At 52.1% G+C, this 21330-nt stretch overlaps 3 protein-coding genes across 7 annotated transcripts; 2 read left to right on the top strand and 1 right to left on the bottom strand.

Moving 5' to 3' along the window:
* The first annotated feature begins 89 nt into the window (after positions 1-89).
* On the top strand, positions 90-8374 carry LOC128339123 (uncharacterized). 4 transcript variants are annotated; one of them, XM_053282706.1, is made up of 12 exons: positions 90-280; positions 2236-2363; positions 2481-2535; positions 2824-2971; positions 3344-3388; positions 3924-3998; positions 4810-4863; positions 5538-5591; positions 5799-5975; positions 6581-6637; positions 7396-7443; positions 8211-8374. In XM_053282706.1, exons 1-12 carry the CDS (start codon positions 100-102, stop codon positions 8242-8244), a joined length of 1056 nt encoding a protein of 351 aa, XP_053138681.1. In that variant the 5' UTR covers positions 90-99; the 3' UTR covers positions 8245-8374. The 4 variants fall into 4 exon arrangements, with proteins under 4 accessions (XP_053138681.1, XP_053138680.1, XP_053138682.1 ...); XM_053282705.1 differs by having other exon boundaries at positions 147-1045; XM_053282707.1 differs by having other exon boundaries at positions 147-1045; positions 5883-5975.
* Positions 8375-10821: 2447 nt separating this feature from the next.
* On the top strand, positions 10822-15513 carry TUBB4B (tubulin beta 4B class IVb). Its single transcript, XM_053282038.1, has 4 exons — positions 10822-10979; positions 11110-11218; positions 13209-13319; positions 14288-15513. Exons 1-4 carry the CDS (start codon positions 10923-10925, stop codon positions 15346-15348), a joined length of 1338 nt encoding a protein of 445 aa, XP_053138013.1. The 5' UTR covers positions 10822-10922; the 3' UTR covers positions 15349-15513.
* FAM166A (family with sequence similarity 166 member A) lies at positions 15227-20955 on the bottom strand. 2 transcript variants are annotated; one of them, XM_053282039.1, is made up of 7 exons: positions 20580-20955; positions 19655-19869; positions 18243-18610; positions 17863-17980; positions 17464-17558; positions 16804-16921; positions 15227-15592 (listed from the first exon to the last, which is right to left on the bottom strand). In XM_053282039.1, exons 1-7 carry the CDS (start codon positions 20633-20635, stop codon positions 15504-15506), a joined length of 1059 nt encoding a protein of 352 aa, XP_053138014.1. In that variant the 5' UTR covers positions 20636-20955; the 3' UTR covers positions 15227-15503. The 2 variants fall into 2 exon arrangements, with proteins under 2 accessions (XP_053138014.1, XP_053138015.1); XM_053282040.1 differs by having other exon boundaries at positions 18243-18574; positions 20580-20950.
* Positions 20956-21330: the final 375 nt, after the last annotated feature.

Here is a 21330-nt window from a genome sequence, read left to right on the forward strand (position 1 = left end):
GCAGTGTTGTTCACTTCCGCCTTGTGGCAGGCCGGCCCAGGGGCCCCCTCTTGCGGCCCCTGCTCCACTCTCTTTCCTGGTGTGTATGATACAGGAAACATGGCGGCCAGGTTTGGTTCCCCTGGCGGGGCCAGCCACCCAGGAAGGTCGAGAACCAGCACTGCTGCGGGGAGTGGGTGGAGAAGAAGCGGAGGGCTGGTGGGTCCCCCTGGAGAGCTGCAGCCGACCCACCAAGGCCCAGGGGCCTGGCACAATGACCCGAGCCTTGCCCATGTGGAGGGTGAGTGGACCTCTCTTGTGCAGGGGCAGACCTGCTGAGACCAACGGAGCTGCCTCTTGGTCTGTTTTCTGTGCCCTTCTGGGTGTGGCGATGGCATTAGAATAAGAGTCTGCCAGCGCTGGGCTCTGTGCCATGTCAGGTTTGTCGGCTTCTGTGTGCAAGGTGGGCTTCTCTGCATCACAGGCCCGAGTCTCCACAAAGCCTGGCTGTGTTCAAGAGCCAGCCCTCTACATCCTGGTGGGTCAGGCCAAAGGCCCGTCCAGTCCAGACTCCCAGTTGCCTTTTCGCGGAATTGGAAAGGATTAAAACTCAAATAAAGAATTCAGGGCACAATCCAGTTTCTTTCCAGTGCTACTGTTCTGTCTTGGACTTTTCAGGCCGGGAAAAATAGGGAAATCTTAGGAGAGAATATGTCTGTGTCTGCAGGGCCTTTGTGGAGGGGAGCAGCAGGACCCTTTTTAAGAGCAGGTGTGGAGATAAGGTGCCTCCCCATGCTGAAAACTTGGTGGGGGGAGAGAAGAGCCAGGTAGGGGTGCCCGTCCCGTCCCGTCCCATTGGCCAGCAAACATTCTGGGGGCATTGTGATGTCACAGTTGGCCCCAGCATCGCTTGCAGGGTCCAGCCTGGCTGGGCCCAGCCAATTTCCCCTTAGCCCAAGCTCCTTGGTGGGTGTGACGCATTCGGGAAGCCTCCCAGTTATGCTGCTGACTTGTCTGGGTGGCGTCCTGTTCTCCATAAGCATTTTTGCTGCATTTTCACGTGAGGGTAGGCTGGATTTTGCCTCTTCGTTTTGCCTTGTGGTCTTTCTCCGCTTCAGCCTGTCGAAGTTAGGGAAGGGCTTCTCCTCCCACCCTCTAAGCAAATGGCCTCGTGTTCCAGCTTTTCTTTCCCCTCACCCCAGATGTTGGAATGGGGTGAACCTTCCAGCCCTTCAGTGTCTAGAACCACCATGAGAGCCGGTTCCAGGTCTGGCTGTGGGTATTCCGTGGTGCCAGGTAGACACGAGAGCTGCGGGGTGTGGTGCCCGGTCCAGAATTCAGCCTTCTGAGAGCACTGTGGTGGCCCTTGTGTGTGAGTGGGCTGCTTCTCGGCATCCTGAGGCCACTTCAGAGGCAGTGCAACGGAGTGGCTGGAGAGTTGCGCTGAAGGCAGCTCCAGGTTCAGATCCCCACGTGGCTGTGAAGCTTGACCTTGGGCCCGTCACCAGTCTCTTGCCAAACATACTTCCTGTGTGGATAAAGAAGAGGAGTGAATTCGCCCTCAGCTCCTTGGAGGAGGGAGGGGACTGGGAGAATGCAGCCAAGACCCAGAAGCGTTGAGTAGTTGGGTCTGCTTTTTCTGGCAGGGGTGGGAGGCACTGGTTCTGAGTAGCCAAGCTGGTCTCTGTCTTCTGGCCCCTTGGGAGTCGGTATTGCCTCAAAAACGCGGCTGTTTTTTCTATAGCAAAATCCTTGATCCCAACGGCCGCGAGGCATGAAGTCAGGTATGAAAGACTTGTGAATGGGCGCTCACCTGGTTGCCTGTGGCGAATAAAACAGTAGTTTCTCAGGAGTCCAGACGGCTGTGGGAGCTTGGCTGGATGTTCCTGCCCAGGTTGTGAGGACAAGCCTTTTGCCCGGCACCTGGAGGGATAGCCCTGAGCGGGGCGAATATGTCGAGGGGGCAGTTCCGCAATTTGGGTGCCGATACGGAAAAGGCCGCCTCCTCTCTGGTCCCAAGAGTTCGTGGAGGCCCGTCCCAGTTAAGAGCCAGCTGTCTTTTCCAGGCTGTCTTCAAGAACAGCCCCACGGAGGATGCATTGCAGTCGTCTCCCCGGGATGTTGCACAGGAGCAGCAAGAGCGCCTCTGCCGTCTGTTTTTAACTGGCACCGATTCTTCTGCCGTTTTGGTACTTCCAGCAGAAATGAGTGAGGCGGGGGCCTCTTGAGTTCAGTGCCTTGCTTATGATCCCCTAGAATTTCCCGATGATGACGGAGAAGACTATGACGACAGCCCCACGGACCAGTCCATGCCAGATGCCTACGATGAGGAAGACGAGGAAGATGACCGCGTGAAGAAGGTCGTCCGAAGGGCAGTGAGGAGGGTGAGTGTGGAGATGCCACCTTTGGCTGGCCGCCTGAACCCTCTGCATGGGCATGCTAAGTGTGGGGACTGGGCCGAATGAGGAGCAGGGACTAACCCATTTTCTTGTCGCCCTTAGTACCCAGAAGAATCTCAACTGGTGCTGCCGGGGAACCGACAGGTCTCCATTCCATGCAAGTTACTCTCCACCCCAGAATCTGTAGCTTGGCTGGGCATGGTTGCTGTTTTCCTACAAGGGGGAAACCGTGCGGAAGGGGCCCGTTCCTTGCTTAATGGCTAAGGTGGGAGGAGCCGTGGGGGAGTCTTATCCTGCCTGGCAGTTCTAACCAGAGACTGGGAACAGCTGAGCAAGAAAGAGGAGGTGTCTCTGTACAGTTGGATGGCTTTTAATGTCCTGGGGGGGGGAAGGGTTGGGGTCTCGGGGTCTCCCTACTCACGGATACTTCCCCCTTATGTCGTAGTGGCGCGGACGGTGTGCGAATGCCCAGAGGTGCTGAGCAAAGGGACGCTGGGGGCCATCGTGGCAGCCCTGGCCTTCCTGGGCTTCTTCTCCACCTCGATGCTGCTGGTGGTGATCATCTGGGTCATGCGGATGGCTGAGAAGCAAAAGTGAGTCTTGCGGGCCAGGAAGAGGAGGCGAGGGTCCGCTTTCCCCTGTGGTGGGGCCCCATGGGCAGGGTTAGACCCCCACATCTCTTATCCTTCCTTGAGAAACGTGTGGGTCTCCCTTCTAGGGAGATTCTTTCTTTCTTCCTCATCACCCCCGAACCTGCTCCCTTCTACCCTCTTTTCCCCAACTGCTGTCTGATCATATAGAGCCCCCTCGTTGGGAGTCAGATCATTTATCCCTCTGGCCCAGTATCGTCTGCTCTGACTGGCAGCAGCTCCTTAGGGTGGTCTCCTCCCAAGCGGAAGGCTCCTCAGCCACTTCCGAATCCTCCAGCTCTGTGCTAACAGATGTCTCTTTGTCTTCTTCTCAAGGAAAACGCCAAACTCTCATGCCACGAGGCCTCTCCCTCCCGTCCCGTAAGTGACACAGGCTGAACCAGCAGCAGTAGGTAGAGTCCAGAACGATGTATTTCTGCACTGGGGTGGGGTGGGGGGAACACCCAGACGAACACGGCAGCCTGCACTCTGAAGCTCTTCATGCAAAGTGGTGATGCCCTTTGAGCAGGTGGGTGTGTCTTGGCCTGGAAATGGCCCGGAGATTGTTGCACTAAACTACAACTCCCATCATCCCCAGCCACACTGTCCGAAGGCTCTCAACTTCTACATGTGTAAGTGCTTGAAACCCCGGGGAAGCAGCTGATCCCTGAAGAAAGCTCTAGCTTCTCTAGCAACCTGTCCGCTTAATCTCGGCTGATGCGGAGCTGGCTAGGGCTGTACAGGAAGAGCCTTTGGTACATTCCCCGGAGCTCTGTTTGTTGTTTCCCCACATGCCTGAGCCAAGGAGGAGAGGAATTGTGGCACAGCACCGTGAGGGAGGCTGGCGCAAGGAGGGAAGCATGTCTACTTTTCAGCACTGCCTGTCTTGTTAAAACCCGTTTCCCTGTGATCGCAGGCCTCCCCGCCCAGAGCACACGTACCTGGTCCCCAAACGTTCTTCTCGTGTGTATGCAACGGTACATCCAGGCCCGTGAGTAGCGCATCTTTCGGCTCTCCCTGTTTCTGACCTGGAGAAGCCTGGTCTTCCAGCCGTCTCCTGCACCCCAAATGAAACCATCCACACATCACAAGACCTGCCCCGAGCTGCTTGTCCTTCTGTGGCATTCTGCTTTTGCTTGCCATGAAAGCAGCCGGGAGCCCTGGGCCCACACACTGTCGAGGATATCTTGGTAACTGTCTGCTTGCCTTTCTTTGCAGCAGCCCTTTTGGTGTGGCCAGATACTTTCCTTGCTGACTTAGGAAATTTAAAACCGCCTGCAAGGTCCAAGCGTAGCCCAACTGGAGTAAATCATTTGATTTCTTTTCAAACCAATGCATATGCTTTGCTGGGGATTAGCCAGTTTAGGCTCGGCTCACTAGCCATCCATTGTTTGTGGCTGCCACCACTCCCTATCTCCCCTCCCCATCTCCCCTCTCTTCTGCGGATCCTTTTAGAAGCAGGACTTCCGTCACTTGCACTGAGACATGGAGAGGGTAAGAAACAGGGGAGCCCTCTCTGGCTGCTCAGAAAGGATTCCTGCTATTCCTTACCTTCTTTAAAAATGGCAATGGAAACGAGACCTCTGGGGAGGAGCTCTGTGTGGGTTGGGTGTCCTGCTCGCCAGAGGGCTGGGGCACGTGCCACAGGCTGGCAAGTGGATTTGTAGATGCTTGCACTCTGCAAAACCAGTATTGCTAATTCACCTGCTGGTGGAGGGGATGGATGGCATAAGCTGTCCCGTCCTGCCCTCTCTTGGATCAGTTCTTTTAGCAGTGCTGAAACTCACTCTCTTCCCTTCCAGACCAGCTGCAGAGGGGGAATATCTTAACGCCAATGAAATAAACCCGGGTCCCAGGTGAGTCGGGAGGGGAGGTCTGTGATCTCCAAGCCTTGATTCTGAACAAGGGATCTTGGATCCAGTGATTATTTTAACATTTGCATGCCCATTAGTCTTCTAGAGCATAGCATCGACTGCCCTGTGCACTGTTGTGAAAAAAGCAGCCCAGTAAATATATAAGAACAGGACTACTACGGACTTGAGAAATCCATGAATAGAACTATGAATGGCTGCTAATTGTAAGAACCAAGAGGAGAACTTCCATGTTCAGAGGTAGTCTGCCTCTGAATCCTGACAGGGCAGTGCCCTTGCTGCGGGAGTCTTGTGGAAATCAATCTGATTGACCAATGCAGGAAGCAGAAGAGTGGACCTGCTGCATCTGGTCGGGGTTGTTTGTCTGTTCTGTGTTGCTGCAGTGCCAGTGTCCCTGTTGAACTGTTCAGGGAGGCGCTATTCTTCTGCTGCCAGGGACTGAACCATAGGCTCCCTGCATGCAGAATCAGTGGCATTCTGCCACTGAGTGAGGGCCCCTCCTTGCCCCATGTGAGGGTGGCAGTCCGCTGCTGCTGCTGCTGCTCCTCCTCCCCCTTCCTGCCAAGTTGGAGTGGAAGGGAGGACAGGAGCAGGAGAAGCCCTGACTGGGGATCCCTTAAGACGGCTGCAGTAGCGAGTTCCACTTTCTCCGGTTTCAGACTCTATCAGCCCAAACGTTACGGGAATGTTGACCAGACGCCACCGGAACTCAGGTGAGCAGGAATCAAAAGGGGAGATGCAACTCGGTACCAAACACAGCAGGGAAGGCGTGGGGATGCCAAGGTGGGCTGGAAATACAATGAACGCCACATGGCGGATGCCGTATTTACCTTGACCCAAGCCTAGTTTCCCCCCTGCAAAGCCTTTGCTGTCAGGCACCGAATGCTGCAGCAATGATAGCCTGTTTCTTGTGATGCCAGAACCACTCCAGATGACGATTATGTGTGCCCTATTATGGCCTCTCCGCCCCGTGGCTCTCCGCCCCGTGGCTCTCCGTCCCTTAGCTCTCCGCTCCGTGGATCTCCGCCCCGCGGGTCTCCTCCCCGCGAATCTCCGCCCCGTGGCTCACCACTGTTCATGACGCCCCCTGTTACCACGTGAGTATGCGGAATAAAGAGGGGGCTTTCCTTTTGCTGAATCCTTGCCCAGTGACCCGGGGCCATGGCCAGAACAGGGGGCCCGTGGCTGAACCACCTCACTCAAGGATTTTTAAAAAAACAACAACAGGCATTTTAATTTGTGACGGGACCACTTCTGTTGTAGCATTTCACCTCTGAGCATGGGCAGACTGTGGGGCAGAGGTGCACCTAGCTCATTTTGGAGCCTAGACCTAAAGGCCTTTGGAACCTCCCCCCACCCCACCCCCTGCGCAAATTAAGCATCCTCATGCTCGGCCAGGCGACCACACTGCCTGGGGCAGACCAAAGAGGATTTGGGGGCGCCCAGGGGCCGTGGAGGAGGCCCTGGACTTCGGCGCCAAAGTCTAGGGGTAAGAACACCTCTGCTGTGGGGGCTGCCAGCCTTTAATGTGGCTTTCGGATTTACCCGCGTGCGGCTGTCCTGAGCGGAGGAGTGCTGTGTCCTCCGTGGCTCCAGCATTCCTTCCCGGCCACCAGCCACAGTGTATGTTTCAGCTGTGCTCTGGGAAGCCTGGCTTGAAAAGTCGTGAAGGTCACTATTGCGTTCCTCTTTTGCAATCCAGCCCTCCTGTTCCGACCTACGTAAGCCTGGAGCCGCAGTCTGGGCCGACTGGATCGACGTAAGTATTTATTTTATCTTTATTTATTTAACATATTTTCATACTACCCAAAACTTAGGCCTCTCGGCGGTTTACAAGTATGAAGAACAAGATACAGGGGGTGCAGGGGTAGTATTCCCTCTCACAGGGATTCCCAGATGTTGTAGACTACAACTCCCAGAATCCCCAAGCAAAAGCTGTTGCAGTCGTCAACATCTGGGAATCCCTGTGAGTGGGAACACTGGTGGAGGCAGGGACAGGGGGATGTGGGATTCTCTCTCCCTAGACATCTTGGGTTGGAGATGGCAGGTATAAGTGACTCGGGTTGGGTGTCTGAGTGGTGTGCGTGTGTGTGCATCTTGCTACTTTGGGAGCTTAGACCTGTCTGCTCTCCCGTGGAAGCTGCTTCTCACACCAAGAGCTTTAGAAAGTTTACAGGGTATTACAGCACCACAAACCCTCTTTACAACCATCACCTACAAAAGGCCAAATAGAGGAGAGAAATACTGACCAAACTAGATGGGAGATCCTGTCTGCTCACCAAACTGTACAAACACACACACACACGCACACACACACCAGTGCCCCTTTCTTCATAACTACCTCTGGGAGTACATAAAGATCCACCTTTCAGGTGTGTGTCTCTTCCTCCCACCCCCCAGCAAAGATTCTTGCTGTCCACCATAAAATCAATGGCCTTCCAACTGGGCACCCAGCAGAGCTGGATGGGACCAGAAAGTCCTCCTAATCTTGTGTTTCTTTCCTATTTCTCTCCCCAGTCCAGAACTCCTTTCCCCTTCTTCAGGTGCCCAGCGGATAAAGAGAGGGTGAGTGGGCACCTCCTGGGACTCTGAGAAATGGGTGTGGCTTGGGTGGACCAGTCCATGTTGGGATGATGGCTAGACAGATACAGGACAGAATCCAGACTGCAATGCAGGGTACTCTAATGGTTTCCAAAGTCCCTGCCCCTAACCCTTACAATGGGATTAAAAAAATCTTAGAAAAGAAAGGAATGGTATTAGACACTTTGAGCAGGCTGTCTTCCTCTCTCCCTTATTTCTAAGAGCTCAGCTTTCTCAGTCACAGCCAATAACCTGCAAGACCCCTGCTTCTCTGCAAGCAAATAGGCCTTGCAAAACCCGAGCCGTTCCGCCCAAGCAGAACTCGTTCCAAAACCACAGTCCCTCTTGCAAGTGAAGTAAGACTAGTGTTACTGGACCTGAGCTGCTAAAGAGGGTGCAGATCTGAATCCAGGAGAGGAGCAGTGCTCCAGCTAACGAGCACAGTTCCCTGTCACTAGTTTTCCCCCCCAGGGTAGGAACTTTCACCAGCAACTTTGTAAGGTCTCGCAAGACCTCAGCTCCTCTGCCAGCAAGCTGAGCCAAAGTAACTTCCATTAGGACATACAGCATAGCAGCTTTTAGCCTGTTTTGCTCTTTGCATAGTTGTAGGCCTATGATCCAAACAAGGATCGGTAGCCTTCACTTCTAGGAGTAGAGAGAAGCTTTAATGTCTGTGTTGAGAATTTCAAAAGTTAGCTGGTGAAGAATCCAACGGAGTTCTCTTTTTTCCTTCCTTCCTGTACCGTTAACAGATCTGATGACCATATTTACGAAGAAGTGAACTGAGACACTTGAGACAGAGCATCCTCTTGCGAGAACTTTGCCATGGACACCTTGCGCTAGGAGTTATCTTCAGCGCTTCAAGTGCCGGCTGGAGAAGCTCTAGGCCTTTGTATTAAAGCGCAATTTTAGTTTCCTTTCGGTCCGGTCATTTACAAACTCTCTATCTTTAGGAATCTGTTCCACGTTGGCTTCTCAAGGTAGCCTCACATGTTTGCCACGGGACCCCTGCAGTAGAATATCTGAGGGATTTGAGCCTTAAAAGAATCGAAGTCGGGTTGCTCACCCTGGCAACTCCAGGCCTTCCCTGGAGGAATCAGCATCTACCCCCAGGAGACTCCTAAAAGCAAGCTTGCAGATTTGAATGGCTTGATTTTAAAACCCTGGAGATCTAAATGGGTTGAGTTAAAAAATACGGCAAACAAAAACACCATCTCCAGGAATAGCTTCAGTCACAGTTAGCAACCCGGGCTCTGAGGGATGAACACAGCCACCAAATCGTGTCCATGGTTGCAATGTGTGGTCTCTGACGACTCCATTGTTTTGTACCCCCTGCCTTTACTGAAATCTGAAATGGTGCCCGTGCAGCTAATCTGCTTTTGTATATCTTGGCTCAAGCTTGCTTGCTGCCTGTGTAACCATCTACTGAAAACTGTTGCTATGTGAATCGGAGAGCAAAGTCCACTTCCTTAAGGGCCGGGTTGAAACCCTTACGCCTGAAGGAAATGGCTGCATATAGACGTCAAGGGTGGCCGTGGCCAGCATGCCATCACTCAACCGCGGTGGCACAGTGCCTAGAAATGCTGAGTGCTTTATGCATCTCCCTTTCAGACCGTCAGAAACTCTAGATTCACTTAGTAATGTTTCCTGGTGTGGCAGCTGAAAAAGGCGTAGGATTTGGGCACTGGGTTATTGAATGAGCGGTGCCAATTCAATATGCCCCTTGGGCATGCATGGAGACTGTAGGGTGCAGATGAATTATAATGTCTTAGAAATGATTCAGCTGAACAAATTAAGTCAGTTAAAATAAATATCATTTAAATAAATAAAACTGGTTTTCAGTGGGTTTCTGGTTTCAGTTTTAGTCTTGTCTGCCATTTTGTCGTGTTGCTGTTTTGCTTTTGTGCTTGACTTATTGGGGGCAGGGTGCTTACCGTGAGCCGCCCTGAGCAGCCGCAGGATGGAAATACTGAACTAAATAACAATATTCATGTAAATTATGTTTGTTACATACTTCTAGAAGTCCTAACACAGCACATGTATCTGTATATCAACTTATTTGCATGCAACCTAATAATATAAAATGAGCAGCTTGCAGCTAGACTCATTACTTATGATTAAGCACCCTTGAATTCAGTGACAAGCTCGGAGACATGACTTTCGTCCCGATGCTGATTATTATGTCTTATTATTAAAGCTGCAAGGTATACACTTATATAGATTCGCTGATATAATGGTGACGTGCAATATGCACGATGGATCTGCTACAATACTTCTCTCCATATATACTTCTGATATAGACAAATAATGTTAAGACTTCTACATTTATGTACCTGCAACTTTATATTGTAATATATAACGGGCAGCAGCTAAACTGGGCAGTCATGGCCAAGCACCACGGAAATCTCGTTACGATGACCATCTCCCCTTAGTGTCAATAGGAGATGCTGACTATTATATTGGTTAATAAATATTGAACAACGGCTGCTTAACCTTTCTAGGTTTCTATAAACTCATTCATACAGGACATGGCGTTATTTCTATAATGCCATGACCTGTATGAATGAGTGTGTATATACATGTGTGTGTGTATATAAAAATTGTGTGTGCGCTTGCTTAGTGCTTAACTGGTTTTTTCAGGGAATAAGTAAGAAAGTGGGAGGGAAGACCCAGTTCACTCCGTTTATTTTGCCCTGGTGGAGGGGAAAGTGGTGTGTTGTGTGGACCAGGCAGGCTTGTGCTGCTAGGCCTCGTTGCTAAGGGGAGCCTTGGTTACGCGTCCCCCACAACCGCCTGTCAGAGAATTGAGCCACTACGCCAATGCCAAGAGCTGGGGCGCAGTGCCGTTACGCTATAGAAACGACGTAGCGCGCATCATGAATAGGCTCCACCGGATTACTGGCTGCGCAAACGCGGTTTTCTTTCTCTCTCTTTTTTTTTTTTTTGAACTGCGGCCGTTACCAGGAGACCGCCTTTCTCTCGCGCGCCCTTCAGCGCCCGCTATCAATCATTCAAATTGGCCAATCGTGGGGAGCCGCTTGGACGTTAAAGCGGGAGTCATTGGGAAGCAGGTGGGGCAGCCGTTGCAGCGAACCAATAGGAAAGGGGCAGGGAGGAGGAGCAGCTCGAGCCACCAACGAGAAACGAAGGAGGGAGACCGAGCTCGAGCCAAAAGCGTTTAGATTTTTGGGGGCGGTTTTGAGACAGGCGGCAGGCTCACCCAATCAGAGCCGCCGCCGGGCTGCAAGCGCCCAATGGTCGCTGGGGAAGAGATGGGGTGGTGGAGAGGAGGCGGGGCGAGGACAGGGGCGGGGTCCGTGCGGACCACGCCCCCTTTCTTGCGTCTGCTATATAAGGCCGCGTCCGTTACCCTGGCGCAGCCAGACTCCGTTGCGCAGCTGTCGAGGAGGAAGCCTTGCCCAGTAGGAGGCCGTGGCTTGTGACCGTTCTGCTCGCCCGCCATCATGAGAGAGATCGTACATTTGCAGGCCGGCCAGTGCGGCAACCAGATCGGCGCCAAGGTGCGGGGCTCGGGCTGGCGGCGGGCGGGCAGGCACTGGGGCTTGGGCAGGGCTGGGCCCGGCCTTCTCGGTCCGTCTTCCTCCGTCGCTCATTCACTTTTTCTCTTTTCTTTCCTCTCCCCCCGCCCAGTTCTGGGAAGTGATCTCGGACGAGCATGGCATAGACCCCACCGGCACCTACCACGGAGACAGCGACCTGCAACTCGAGCGCATCAACGTCTATTACAACGAGGCCACCGGTGAGGAGGGATGGGATGGCCGGGAGAAAGGCCCGAAGTGCCCCCCCCGCAACAGTGACTCTGCGCAGTAATGCGCGGGAGGGCCTCTGAGCATGTGCAGCGTGCTCCTGTCTCCCATCCCTAATAATGGTGGCTAAAGAAAAGGGTGTGAGCTTTGATCAATGAGTTTCAGTAAACAGGCTCTTGAGAGTCCTGGCAAATTTTTGCAGACGGAATTCAAGGCAGTTTTGTGTTGGTGGTGGCTAGTGTTTCCATACTGCTCTGTAAATTCTGGGTGGGTTACAAATTAAAACGTGAGTGATGATTAAAACAACTAAATGTAACAATCATACAACAACTTGGAAACCTTATAAGCTAAAGCCTGATAAATAGGTGCATTTTCAGATGTTTAAAAGCAGCCAGAGATGGGCAGGTTTGGATTTTGTTTAGGAGTCCTAGAGAGAGCCTAGAAACAAATTGGAAATACGATGAATGAATACAGCCAGAAAGCAGCTGTTACCGGTTTCTTTGCTGTCAACTCTGACAAGCAGACACTAGCAGGGAAATATTATGTCTGGGATGGTCCTTGAAGGCTGCTCTGCTGACACCTCTCAGTTGGAGAGCTATGGTTGAGAAACAGGATCCGTGAGATGGCTGGTGTGACTTTCTCTTCTCCACCCCCGCTAGTTATAGTTTGCATGAAGTGGTGGGTGATTCTAGGCATGTGCGGAATGCCTCTCCCTCAAATGGCGTCTAGGGGAAATAATGCAGAGCTCATCTTGGCTAGCATATAACTAAGCCACAATAATGTGTGGAGAGTCCTGTAAGGTAGCCCTGGGTGTTTGGCTTGGCCGTGGCCCAGAACTCTGTATGTATTTCTCTTCCCTTTCCCCATAATTGCTCTGAAGCAGCTGGCACCTCTGATCAGGTGTGAGTGCCCCAGGCTCGTGAAGTGGGTTTGTAAGGTGAGCCGGGGCTTGCTCGTAATCTCTTGATTGAGGCCCAGAGCCTGCCTGCTCTTGTTTCCTCCCGCCTCCCAATATGCTAGCTTTCATTGCTATGTATGTGAAACAACACTCGCATGAGTGCTTCTGAGTACGTGCAAAGTGTTCTTGCCCTGAGAAAGAGATAACTTGGCCCTGCTGCACATTCGAGGTTCTTGGTAAGCGTCCTTTCTGTGAGGTAGACATTTAGACTTTAAAGAGGCATTCTTGTCGGTTACCTGACATGTACGTGCACCCTAAAAGGAAATCTGACATAGAATGTAGAAGAATAAGAACATGGTTCATGGGATACAGCCAAGGAAGGTGAAAACTCCTAAATAGACCTAGGCTAACAGGGATTCCCAGATGTTGACTACAACTCCCAGAATCCCCAGCCAAAGGCAGCTGTTGATGCTGGAAGTTGTAGTGGACAACACCTGGGAATCCGTTAGAGGGAACAGTGCTAGGCTCTAGTTTAGCTGGGGAATTTTTTCCTTTCCATGTGAGTGGGCCAGGAAGAGTGCTTCTGAGCATGTGTACAGTGCTCCAAAACAGTGGCTCTATCTCTTAATAGTGGTAACATCGCTGTAACTGACAGTGAATTAAGCGGGCTGCATTATCGGAATGGTAGGTAGAGCCGTTGATCAGATGTGGAGGAATGGGGCAAGGAAGGAAGAGACTAGGAGGTGTGAGGAAATGTGAAATGGCCCCTGGCAGTGGCGGATGTGGTTCAGGCTTCTCCTTTTGTGTGGGGAAGGTGTTGCAGAGTGCTTTGGAGGCTGCTGGCAAGGCTGATGCCAGCCAAAGGGAGTAGCCCTTCAGTTGGCCTCCAGGCTCAAATTTGGTCTAATCCCTTTTGTGCTCGGTTTTAATAGAATGGTGTTCTGCAGCCCCTGCTTGGAACCTGTGTGTTGCCTGAATAGTAACCAAGAGTGGTTGGCCCTAGGCTGGCCCTTTCCCAGCTGCTTCTAGTTCTGGCAGCTGAGCACCCCTTCCTCACTCTGGCTGATGACTGCTCTCTTCCACAGGTGGCAAGTATGTCCCTCGAGCTGTGCTGGTGGACCTGGAGCCTGGCACCATGGATTCTGTCCGCTCGGGCCCCTTCGGGCAAATCTTCCGTCCAGATAACTTTGTGTTTGGTGGGTAATACAAGTTGTGTGGAGGTTGTGAGTCAGGATGCAGCTGAAATGGCATCACTAACCTGCAGGCTTCTTTGATCCTAAAGCAGGGGTGGCAATCTTGGCCCTACAGCTGTGGAACTACAACTCCCATCATCTCCAGCCACAATATATTGCCTGGGTGTGATGGCAGTTGTAATTCAGCCACCTGAGGGCCAAGAGTGCCCAGTCCTAAAAGCAAAAAATAATTTGGAATAACTTAATTGTAAAAATACACATTTAAAATATTCTAATTTCTATACTAAATGTTTATATTCCTTTTCACAAGTTATATACAAGTTGGTATTTAAGTAACAAAGGTTCTGTATGTAACACAGGAGTCATTGGGTTTTGATTGTGACTGCAAAACTGATGATAATTTGGAGTCCTAAGTCCAGGAAGAGAGTCCTTTTAACCTTCCTGGATTTAGAACTCCAGATCATTCTTCTGTTTATCATATTTATATACCATCTGATATATGTATCTCTTGCACATTAGCTGCGTTGTAACAACACCGTACATGCTCAGCGTCCCAGTACTGAAATACTGTTGAATTCCCAGAAGATCGGGTGTGTGATCGGTGGAAACAAGGATTGGCTCGGCTACTGTTCTGTGTTTGCATTTCAGCCCTACCAGACTCTGGATTTGCATGAGAAATGCAAGGGTGTGAACTTGGAGCTGGGTGATCTCAACATGCAGTGAGCTCAGACATTCTAATATGTGCCCTGGTGTGTCTGAGATTGCCCATGGAGTTCAAGCTGTAGCAGCTCTCTAGTTGCCAAGACCAGCCCTGATGAGCCTGCTAGAGAAAATGTCTATACTTGGCCAAGAAAATGACATGAACATTTAATTGGGTGAATGAGATATCTTGATTGGGAGGGCCTGTGTGGACAGGATATGTTGTACCATAGAGATCTGCCTGGCGGCTGACACTTGCTTTCTTCTTCCAGGTCAGAGCGGAGCAGGGAACAACTGGGCCAAGGGCCATTACACAGAGGGGGCCGAGCTGGTTGACTCCGTGCTAGATGTGGTGAGGAAGGAGGCAGAAAGCTGTGACTGTCTCCAGGGCTTCCAGCTGACACACTCCCTGGGGGGCGGCACTGGTTCTGGCATGGGCACCCTCCTCATCAGCAAGATCCGCGAAGAGTATCCCGACAGGATCATGAACACTTTCAGCGTGGTCCCCTCCCCCAAAGTGTCGGACACTGTTGTCGAGCCCTACAACGCCACCCTCTCGGTGCACCAGCTGGTAGAAAACACGGACGAGACCTACTGCATTGACAACGAAGCCCTCTACGACATCTGCTTCAGGACCCTGAAGCTGACGACGCCCACTTACGGCGACCTCAACCACCTGGTGTCGGCCACCATGAGCGGGGTGACCACTTGCCTGCGGTTCCCGGGCCAGCTCAATGCCGACCTGCGCAAACTGGCCGTCAACATGGTCCCCTTCCCCCGCCTCCACTTCTTCATGCCCGGCTTTGCCCCCCTCACCAGCCGCGGCAGCCAGCAGTACCGGGCTCTGACGGTGCCGGAGCTCACCCAGCAGATGTTTGATGCCAAGAACATGATGGCGGCCTGCGACCCCCGCCACGGCCGCTATCTCACAGTTGCCGCCGTCTTCAGGGGGCGCATGTCCATGAAAGAGGTGGATGAGCAGATGCTGAACGTGCAGAACAAGAACAGCAGCTACTTTGTGGAGTGGATCCCCAACAACGTGAAGACGGCTGTCTGTGACATCCCGCCCCGGGGCCTGAAAATGTCGGCCACCTTCATTGGCAACAGCACGGCCATCCAAGAGCTGTTCAAGCGCATCTCTGAGCAGTTCACGGCCATGTTCCGCCGGAAGGCCTTCCTGCACTGGTACACCGGGGAAGGCATGGATGAGATGGAGTTCACGGAGGCCGAGAGCAACATGAACGACCTGGTGTCCGAATACCAGCAGTACCAGGATGCCACTGCTGAGGAGGAGGGCGAGTTTGAGGAAGAAGCCGAGGAGGAAGCCGCCTAAAGAGCCCAGCCCTCCGTGAACACCTGTGTAAATTATGTTGAAAGCTGTAACAAACTTTATTCATTCCAAACTTGTTCTGTTTTCTTTGTTCTGCACTTCCGATTTCTTCCTGATGTCATCTTCTGTCTGCTGCTGTACAGACATTAAAGGCATTTTCACCCTGCATTCTGTCTCCGCAGTAGTTCGTCATAGTAAGCCTTCCGGGTGCTGTTTCCAAAGGTTAGAGCATAACTCTGCCGTATCGCTGCAAAAACAGGAGTCTGAGTCAGCAGCTGCTCTCTGCCCAGACTGGTTTCTCCTGACATGTGGCAACATAGAAGGACTAAAAAGCCTGTGTGTGCCTCGTGCGTATCTCCTAAAAACATACTGAAGGCTTTGATTACTTTAGATCAGGAATTTGGAGCAGAGGGGTGGGGTACATGCCTGTGCCGTGAGAACTGGATCAGGCACTCTCACGAGCCCAAGCTGCTGCCACCTTTTGCTTTACTGCTCTGACCTCTGATTCAGAGAGCCAGTGTGGTGTAGTGGTTAGAATGATGGACTAGGATCGGGGAGACCCGAGTTCAAATCCCCACTCAGCCATGATATTTGCTGGGTGACTCTGGCCCAGTCACTTCCTAACCAGCCCTATCTGGAGATGCTGCCAGGGAAGGAACCGGGGACCACCTTCCTGCAAAGCAGATGCTGGCCTACAACTCCCATAATCCTTGGCTATTGGCCACTGTGGCTGGGGATTATGGGAGTTGTGGTCCAAAAACAGCCGGGGGGGGGGTGCTAATGTTGAGCAGGCCTGCCCAAGGTGAATGTCTTGCATCACTCAAATGCAGACGAGAGCTGTTCTCGCCTTTAGATGGCTTGTGATTCTTGGGTCCTGGGGGCATCTGTGAGTCTGGTGTGCAGCTTACAGTTGGGCCAAGCCTCTGCAGTTGCATAAAAATAGCTACTGGGCCCTTGATGTGTGGAGTGTTGCCAACGCCACGTTCTCTAAAGGCCAGTACTCTGCACATTGCCTTGTTTGCTTGACGGAGAGCACCAATTGTCCGGGACTCGCTTCAGTGGGTGCTTTCATGGGAAGCTGCAGCTGGGGGTCAACGTGACCTGTGCAGGTGAGACTGCAACCTTTTCTGGGTTTTTGTATTTTAAGAAACCCCGACATTTGGTGTGGTGGAAGAGAGGGGGGGTGTCTGCCACCCACAGCTTGAGCACCCAGCCGCTTAAAGTGTGAAGATTCTTCCCCAGGGAAGTGGCCTTTCCCTCCAGTGACTCGCAGCAGCAGCACCTGGCGTGCCAGACGGAGCAGGCATGGGAGAGCTTCTGCAGGGCAGCGCCTCTCACAAGGCTGGGGGTAGAGACTGCCCTTCCCAAGAGATTGGCTGGGGCGGGGGGAGCAAGGGCTGCCTGGGGAAGCTGGGCGGGGGCAGTGGGTCCTGCCCGGGACACGAGCGCCTGACTTACTTGGCACAAACCCAGTGTAGAACGGCATCAGGCCTTTGCTGGTGTAGATCTTGGTGTTGGGCCAGTAGGTGCGTGGCAGCCGCTTGCCAAAGCTGTACAGCGGGCTTCTCAGCATTTCCTGGGAGAGGACAGATGAGCTGCCTGAGGGAAGGAGCCGGCACGCTTCCTTGGGAGGTGGCCGTGGCCAGCTTGAGCCCCCGAGGACAGGGGTCCCAGTTCTTTGGTGGGGCTGCCTAGGTTGGGCCTGGACAATGCCAGCGTCTGGCTTCCAGCAGCACTCGGTCATGCAGGACACTGTGAGGCGGGTCTCCAGGAAGTGTTTCGAGGCTGGGCGGAGAGCTGGTGGCCACGGGTTCAAGACCAGCAGGTTGGGTGACTTCACGGACGGCTGCGGCTCGCAGGGTGTGGAGCCCTCTGCACTCCCTCGGGGGCAGTCTGCCCAGCCAAGCGAGTCCTGGGCGATCCAAGTCTGCCTGCTTCGGAGTATGCATGCCCCCTTCGGGTGGGGTCTGTCCTCATTTTGTCTGGGCTGACTGCCCCAGAGGGAGTGCAAAGGGCTGGACACCCTCCGAGCCACAGCCGTTCGTGAAGTCACCCAACCTGCTGATTTTGAACCCGTGGCCACAAGCTCCCCTGCTCCACAGACCTCTCTAGCTTTACCTGGTTTCTGTCAAACTCGTTCATGGCTTCTTTGACCCCCTTCAGGTAGTTGACGCCCATAATCCAGGTGAAGCGTGGGATGAATCCAGTGTACCCTGTGGGAGAAGAGGGGAGACCTTTGCTAGCATGGTCCCTGGGGAGGCTCAGAATCTTGGGGTGTTAAGACAGAGCTAGCTTGATGGGGGGGGGCCCTGCTAATTCCACCCAGGATGTGGCGGCTAAAGACCCTCATGATGGCAGGTAAACTGCAGTGGGAAAAGTTTCACCAGAGAGGAACTGCAGGGTTATTTCCAAGGAGGGACAGCGGAGAAACTCCCCCCATCCTTTCTCCAGCTCTTTATGGGGAAGGCTCTTTTATTCTAGAGCAGCAACGTCCCCTGCTGGCTGTCAGTCACCCACCTGAAATAGCTTTCCGCTGAATGAGGTTGGGCATGTCCAGCCGGGGGGTCCATCCGAAGCGCTTCACGTCCACCGTCTCGGTCACTGGCGGGAGCGGCACTGCTTCGAGATGGGTGGGCTAAAATCCAGAAGGCAGGGAATGGGGACCTTCAGATGCCAGCATTCCCTGCGTCCCAGGGCCTTTCTCTGCCCCTGATCCAATCACAGCCCCTTGGTCCTCCCCAACCCCAGCACAAATGTGAAAGAGCACTGAGCATTTGGGAATTAAGAATCAAAAAGCTTCAAGGAAACAAAAGTGCGTGCTTTGTCTTATAAACGGCATGGGTGCACAGCCTGGGGAACTCCCTGCCTCTTTAAGGGGTTTTTGCCTTGACTCATACCTGATCGGTTCCTTTGAGGGTGGGGGCGCTTCTCCAGCCCTGCCCGCACGATAGCGCAATGTCAGTTTTGCAGGGCCCTCGGCTGTCTTCCTGCCCACACACCAGTGGGATGTCTGGGTGGCACACCACTTTCCGGTCGCCGTTCATGGACACCAGATTCGAGCCAGCCGTGGAAGCAAATTGCCTCCATCCCGGGCCGCACGCCAGCCTGATGCCGGGGTGGCAGGGAGTGTACTTTCTCTGCTGGTAGAGTTGTGCTGCATTGGCGTCCTTCCACACCTGGCTGTCAGCCAGGGGGCCGATCTTCGCGATAGGGGGCCGGGGCTCTATGCCTGGAATAGGAAAGCAAGTGTGGTAGGGGACAAAGCCTGAAAAACAGAAGAAAAATGCCCACCCTGTGTCAATAGGTCCTGGTCAAAAACAAGGTGGGAGGCCCAGGCTCTCTGCCCAGCTTGCTGACTTTCTAAGAGTGAGGAGATTTCACCATGGTCATGTCAAAAGAGCTCTGCCCATCTTTAGCTGTATGACAGTGTGGTCCTAGGTATCTTCACCCAGAAGTCAGTACGACTTAGCCTGTGTCCTGCTACTGTGCAATGAGATCACTGAGGACTCCTGAGAACTCAAAGTTCACATCCACAAAGGAGGCTGCCCACTGCATCTCTGCACGAGTTGCTGCACCTTCAGTCGGGAGTCGAGTGCAGGACAGTGATTCCCTCAGTGGCAGAAAACCTCCTCTGAAGACAGGTCATATTTATCCTTCCTAGGGTTGCCAACATTGCAGGATTGGTCTGGAGTCTCCAAGCATCTCCATCAATCCCCAGTGATTCTTGAATGTAAGTCTGGAACGTTCAGTGGCTTGAGCTTGTGACAAATGTTGGGGGAAACAATCTCCAGGGCGGCAGAGTTGGCAATCCTAACATACTTTAAAGGCAAACCTACTGGGGTGTAAAAGCCTGAAGGCCTCCAATTTTTAATTCAGGGGAAAACAAACATAACTCTCAGAAAATTGGAAAACTGTGATCTACACAAGAGCAAAGCCACTCTGAGTAATTGGCAACTCATCTCTTAGGAACATAGGAAGCTACCATATACTGATTCGGACCCTGGGTCCATCCAGCTCAGTATTGTCTACCCAGACTGGCAGCAGCTTCTCCAAGGTTGCAGGCAGGAGTCTCTCTCTCAGCCCTGTCTTGGGGATGCTGCCAGGCAGGAACCTTCTGCTCTTCCCAGAGTGGCTCCATCCATATCTTACAGTGCTCACCATTCAAATGCAACCAGGGCAGACCCTGCTTAGCAAAGGAGACAATTCATGCTTGCTACCACAAGACCAGCTCTCCTTGAGCACTCATATGTAGTTCTGGAGCGGAGCAGTGAGTGAACAGCAACTTGGCAGTGTGAATAAAGACACCCACCTGTATATCCAGGGATGTAATTTTGGTACTGATCCAGCATATCGGCCGGAGGGACTTCCCGGCGGCTGAAATCCTCGATGAACTTTGGCCGGCTCAGAGGTGTAAGCACGGAGTAGGGGCTTTTCTGGACTTCAGGGTCTGTCAGCAAGTTGTTGGTGGTTCTGCCATATGTTCTCCCAACCTGGTAGCGGACCTGAGGGTAAAAACCCCCATATCTGGGGAAGGAAATGACAGATAAGAGAGCAGGGAAGAAATTTCATTTGTTGTTGTTTAGTGTATTTCAGAAAAGGTGCATAAAAATACAGCTTTATCTGTTTCCACAGGAAACCATGTGTGATATTCCTGTGATGCCCATTTCTTGCTCTAAATCTTTTTGGAAAGAAGTACATTCAGTATTACAATTAAAAGCCAACAGGCCACACTTTAAGATGATATTGAAGCTATAAACAACATTCTAAGCAATGCTATTTGGTTTTATTTTTTGGATGAAACTTGTACCTGCCTTTCGATAAAAGAATCAAGGTGCCTGTCAGTGTCATGTCATAGGCTTTCTTGCATCAAGAAAAGAGAGAGCCCTGCCTTTTGATCCTAAGAATATCATAATTGCCGTGATGCATCTGACGAAAGGTTCTTGAAGTCTAGTCTCCAATTTCCAACAGCAGATAGTCAGATGCATGCTTCTCAGAAACGCACAAGCAGAACATGGAGGCAAGAGGCCCCCATCACCCTCCCAGGTATACTGCCTCTGTTTGTGGAAGCTCCACAGTTGGTTCTAGCAACCATTTGCCATGCTACAAAATGCCATTCAAAGGCTGTCCAGTTCATGTTAACTGTTCCCCCTAAAAGTGTCGCTGCTTCATCTATATGTCATGCTTCTTTGGCAGCATAAAAGGAGGAGGTTCAGCCTGGAAACCAGAGGACTTACCCAGGAATATAGTATGGTTCTTGGGGGAAGAAGCTACATTTCTGAGCCGCTGTCATGGTGGCCAGCACAGTTGGGTTTGGCTCCTCTGGTTACAAGAGGCAAGGCCAGCAGGGTGGGTTAAAAGCACTGCAGTTTTGTTACCTGGGCAACCATTGTGAAGCAGCATCTGTGGCTATTCCTCCACATCTTTAGCACACGGGCTGGCAGGCAAACGAAGGGCAAACATTCAACAGGTAAAACATTCCCCCTGTGCTGGGGGAAAGCTATGTCTGTTGGATTTTTGTCTGTCAATGTGCTATTAGAAGGTAAGGCAAGAGACCTTCACTAGTTTCATGTCCCACAGAGGCTGGTACTCTGAGGGAGACTGCCTCTGTATGTGGAGGTTCCACTCTTAACTTAAAATGGCTAATAACGACTGGAAGGAAAGCCCATTCAAATGCAACCCTGCATAGCAAAGGGGACAATTCATGCTTGCTACCACAAGACCAACTCTCCTCCCTGACTTCTATTAATGTGCTTGCCGAAGGGAAGTAAACTGTTAGTTTGGCATTTTTAGGACTGCAACTTCAAACATTATTTATCTTATTGCATCATGACCCTAGATGGTAAATTTTAAATCACATTAAATGTGGATTTTACAAATCCAAATGGTGCAGGATTCTGTATGCACAGTTTGGTATCTGTAGGTCATTGGGAAGTATGCCTTTCTTTTGCAGAAACACATGCTTCAAAAAATATAATAAAATATTAA

Source organism: Hemicordylus capensis, chromosome 17 (genome assembly GCF_027244095.1).
Source record: "Hemicordylus capensis ecotype Gifberg chromosome 17, rHemCap1.1.pri, whole genome shotgun sequence".
Lineage (NCBI taxonomy): Eukaryota > Metazoa > Chordata > Lepidosauria > Squamata > Cordylidae > Hemicordylus > Hemicordylus capensis.

Coding starts and splice junctions, on each gene's coding strand:
- LOC128339123 (XM_053282706.1), top strand. CDS start 100: ATGGCGGCCAGGTTTGGTTCCCCTGGCGGGGCCAGCCACCCAGGAAGG. Junction 281..2,235: donor GAGCCTTGCCCATGTGGAGG/GTGAGTGGACCT, acceptor ATGATCCCCTAG/AATTTCCCGATGATGACGGA. Junction 5,976..6,580: donor ATGACGCCCCCTGTTACCAC/GTGAGTATGCGG, acceptor TTTGCAATCCAG/CCCTCCTGTTCCGACCTACG.
- TUBB4B (XM_053282038.1), top strand. CDS start 10,923: ATGAGAGAGATCGTACATTTGCAGGCCGGCCAGTGCGGCAACCAGATC. Junction 10,980..11,109: donor GCAACCAGATCGGCGCCAAG/GTGCGGGGCTCG, acceptor CCCCCCGCCCAG/TTCTGGGAAGTGATCTCGGA. Junction 13,320..14,287: donor TCCAGATAACTTTGTGTTTG/GTGGGTAATACA, acceptor TTCTTCTTCCAG/GTCAGAGCGGAGCAGGGAAC.
- FAM166A (XM_053282039.1), bottom strand. CDS start 20,635: ATGACAGCGGCTCAGAAATGTAGCTTCTTCCCCCAAGAACCATACTAT. Junction 18,611..19,654: donor TTACATCCCTGGATATACAG/GTGGGTGTCTTT, acceptor TCTGTTTTTCAG/GCTTTGTCCCCTACCACACT. Junction 17,559..17,862: donor TCAGCGGAAAGCTATTTCAG/GTGGGTGACTGA, acceptor CTTCTCCCACAG/GGTACACTGGATTCATCCCA.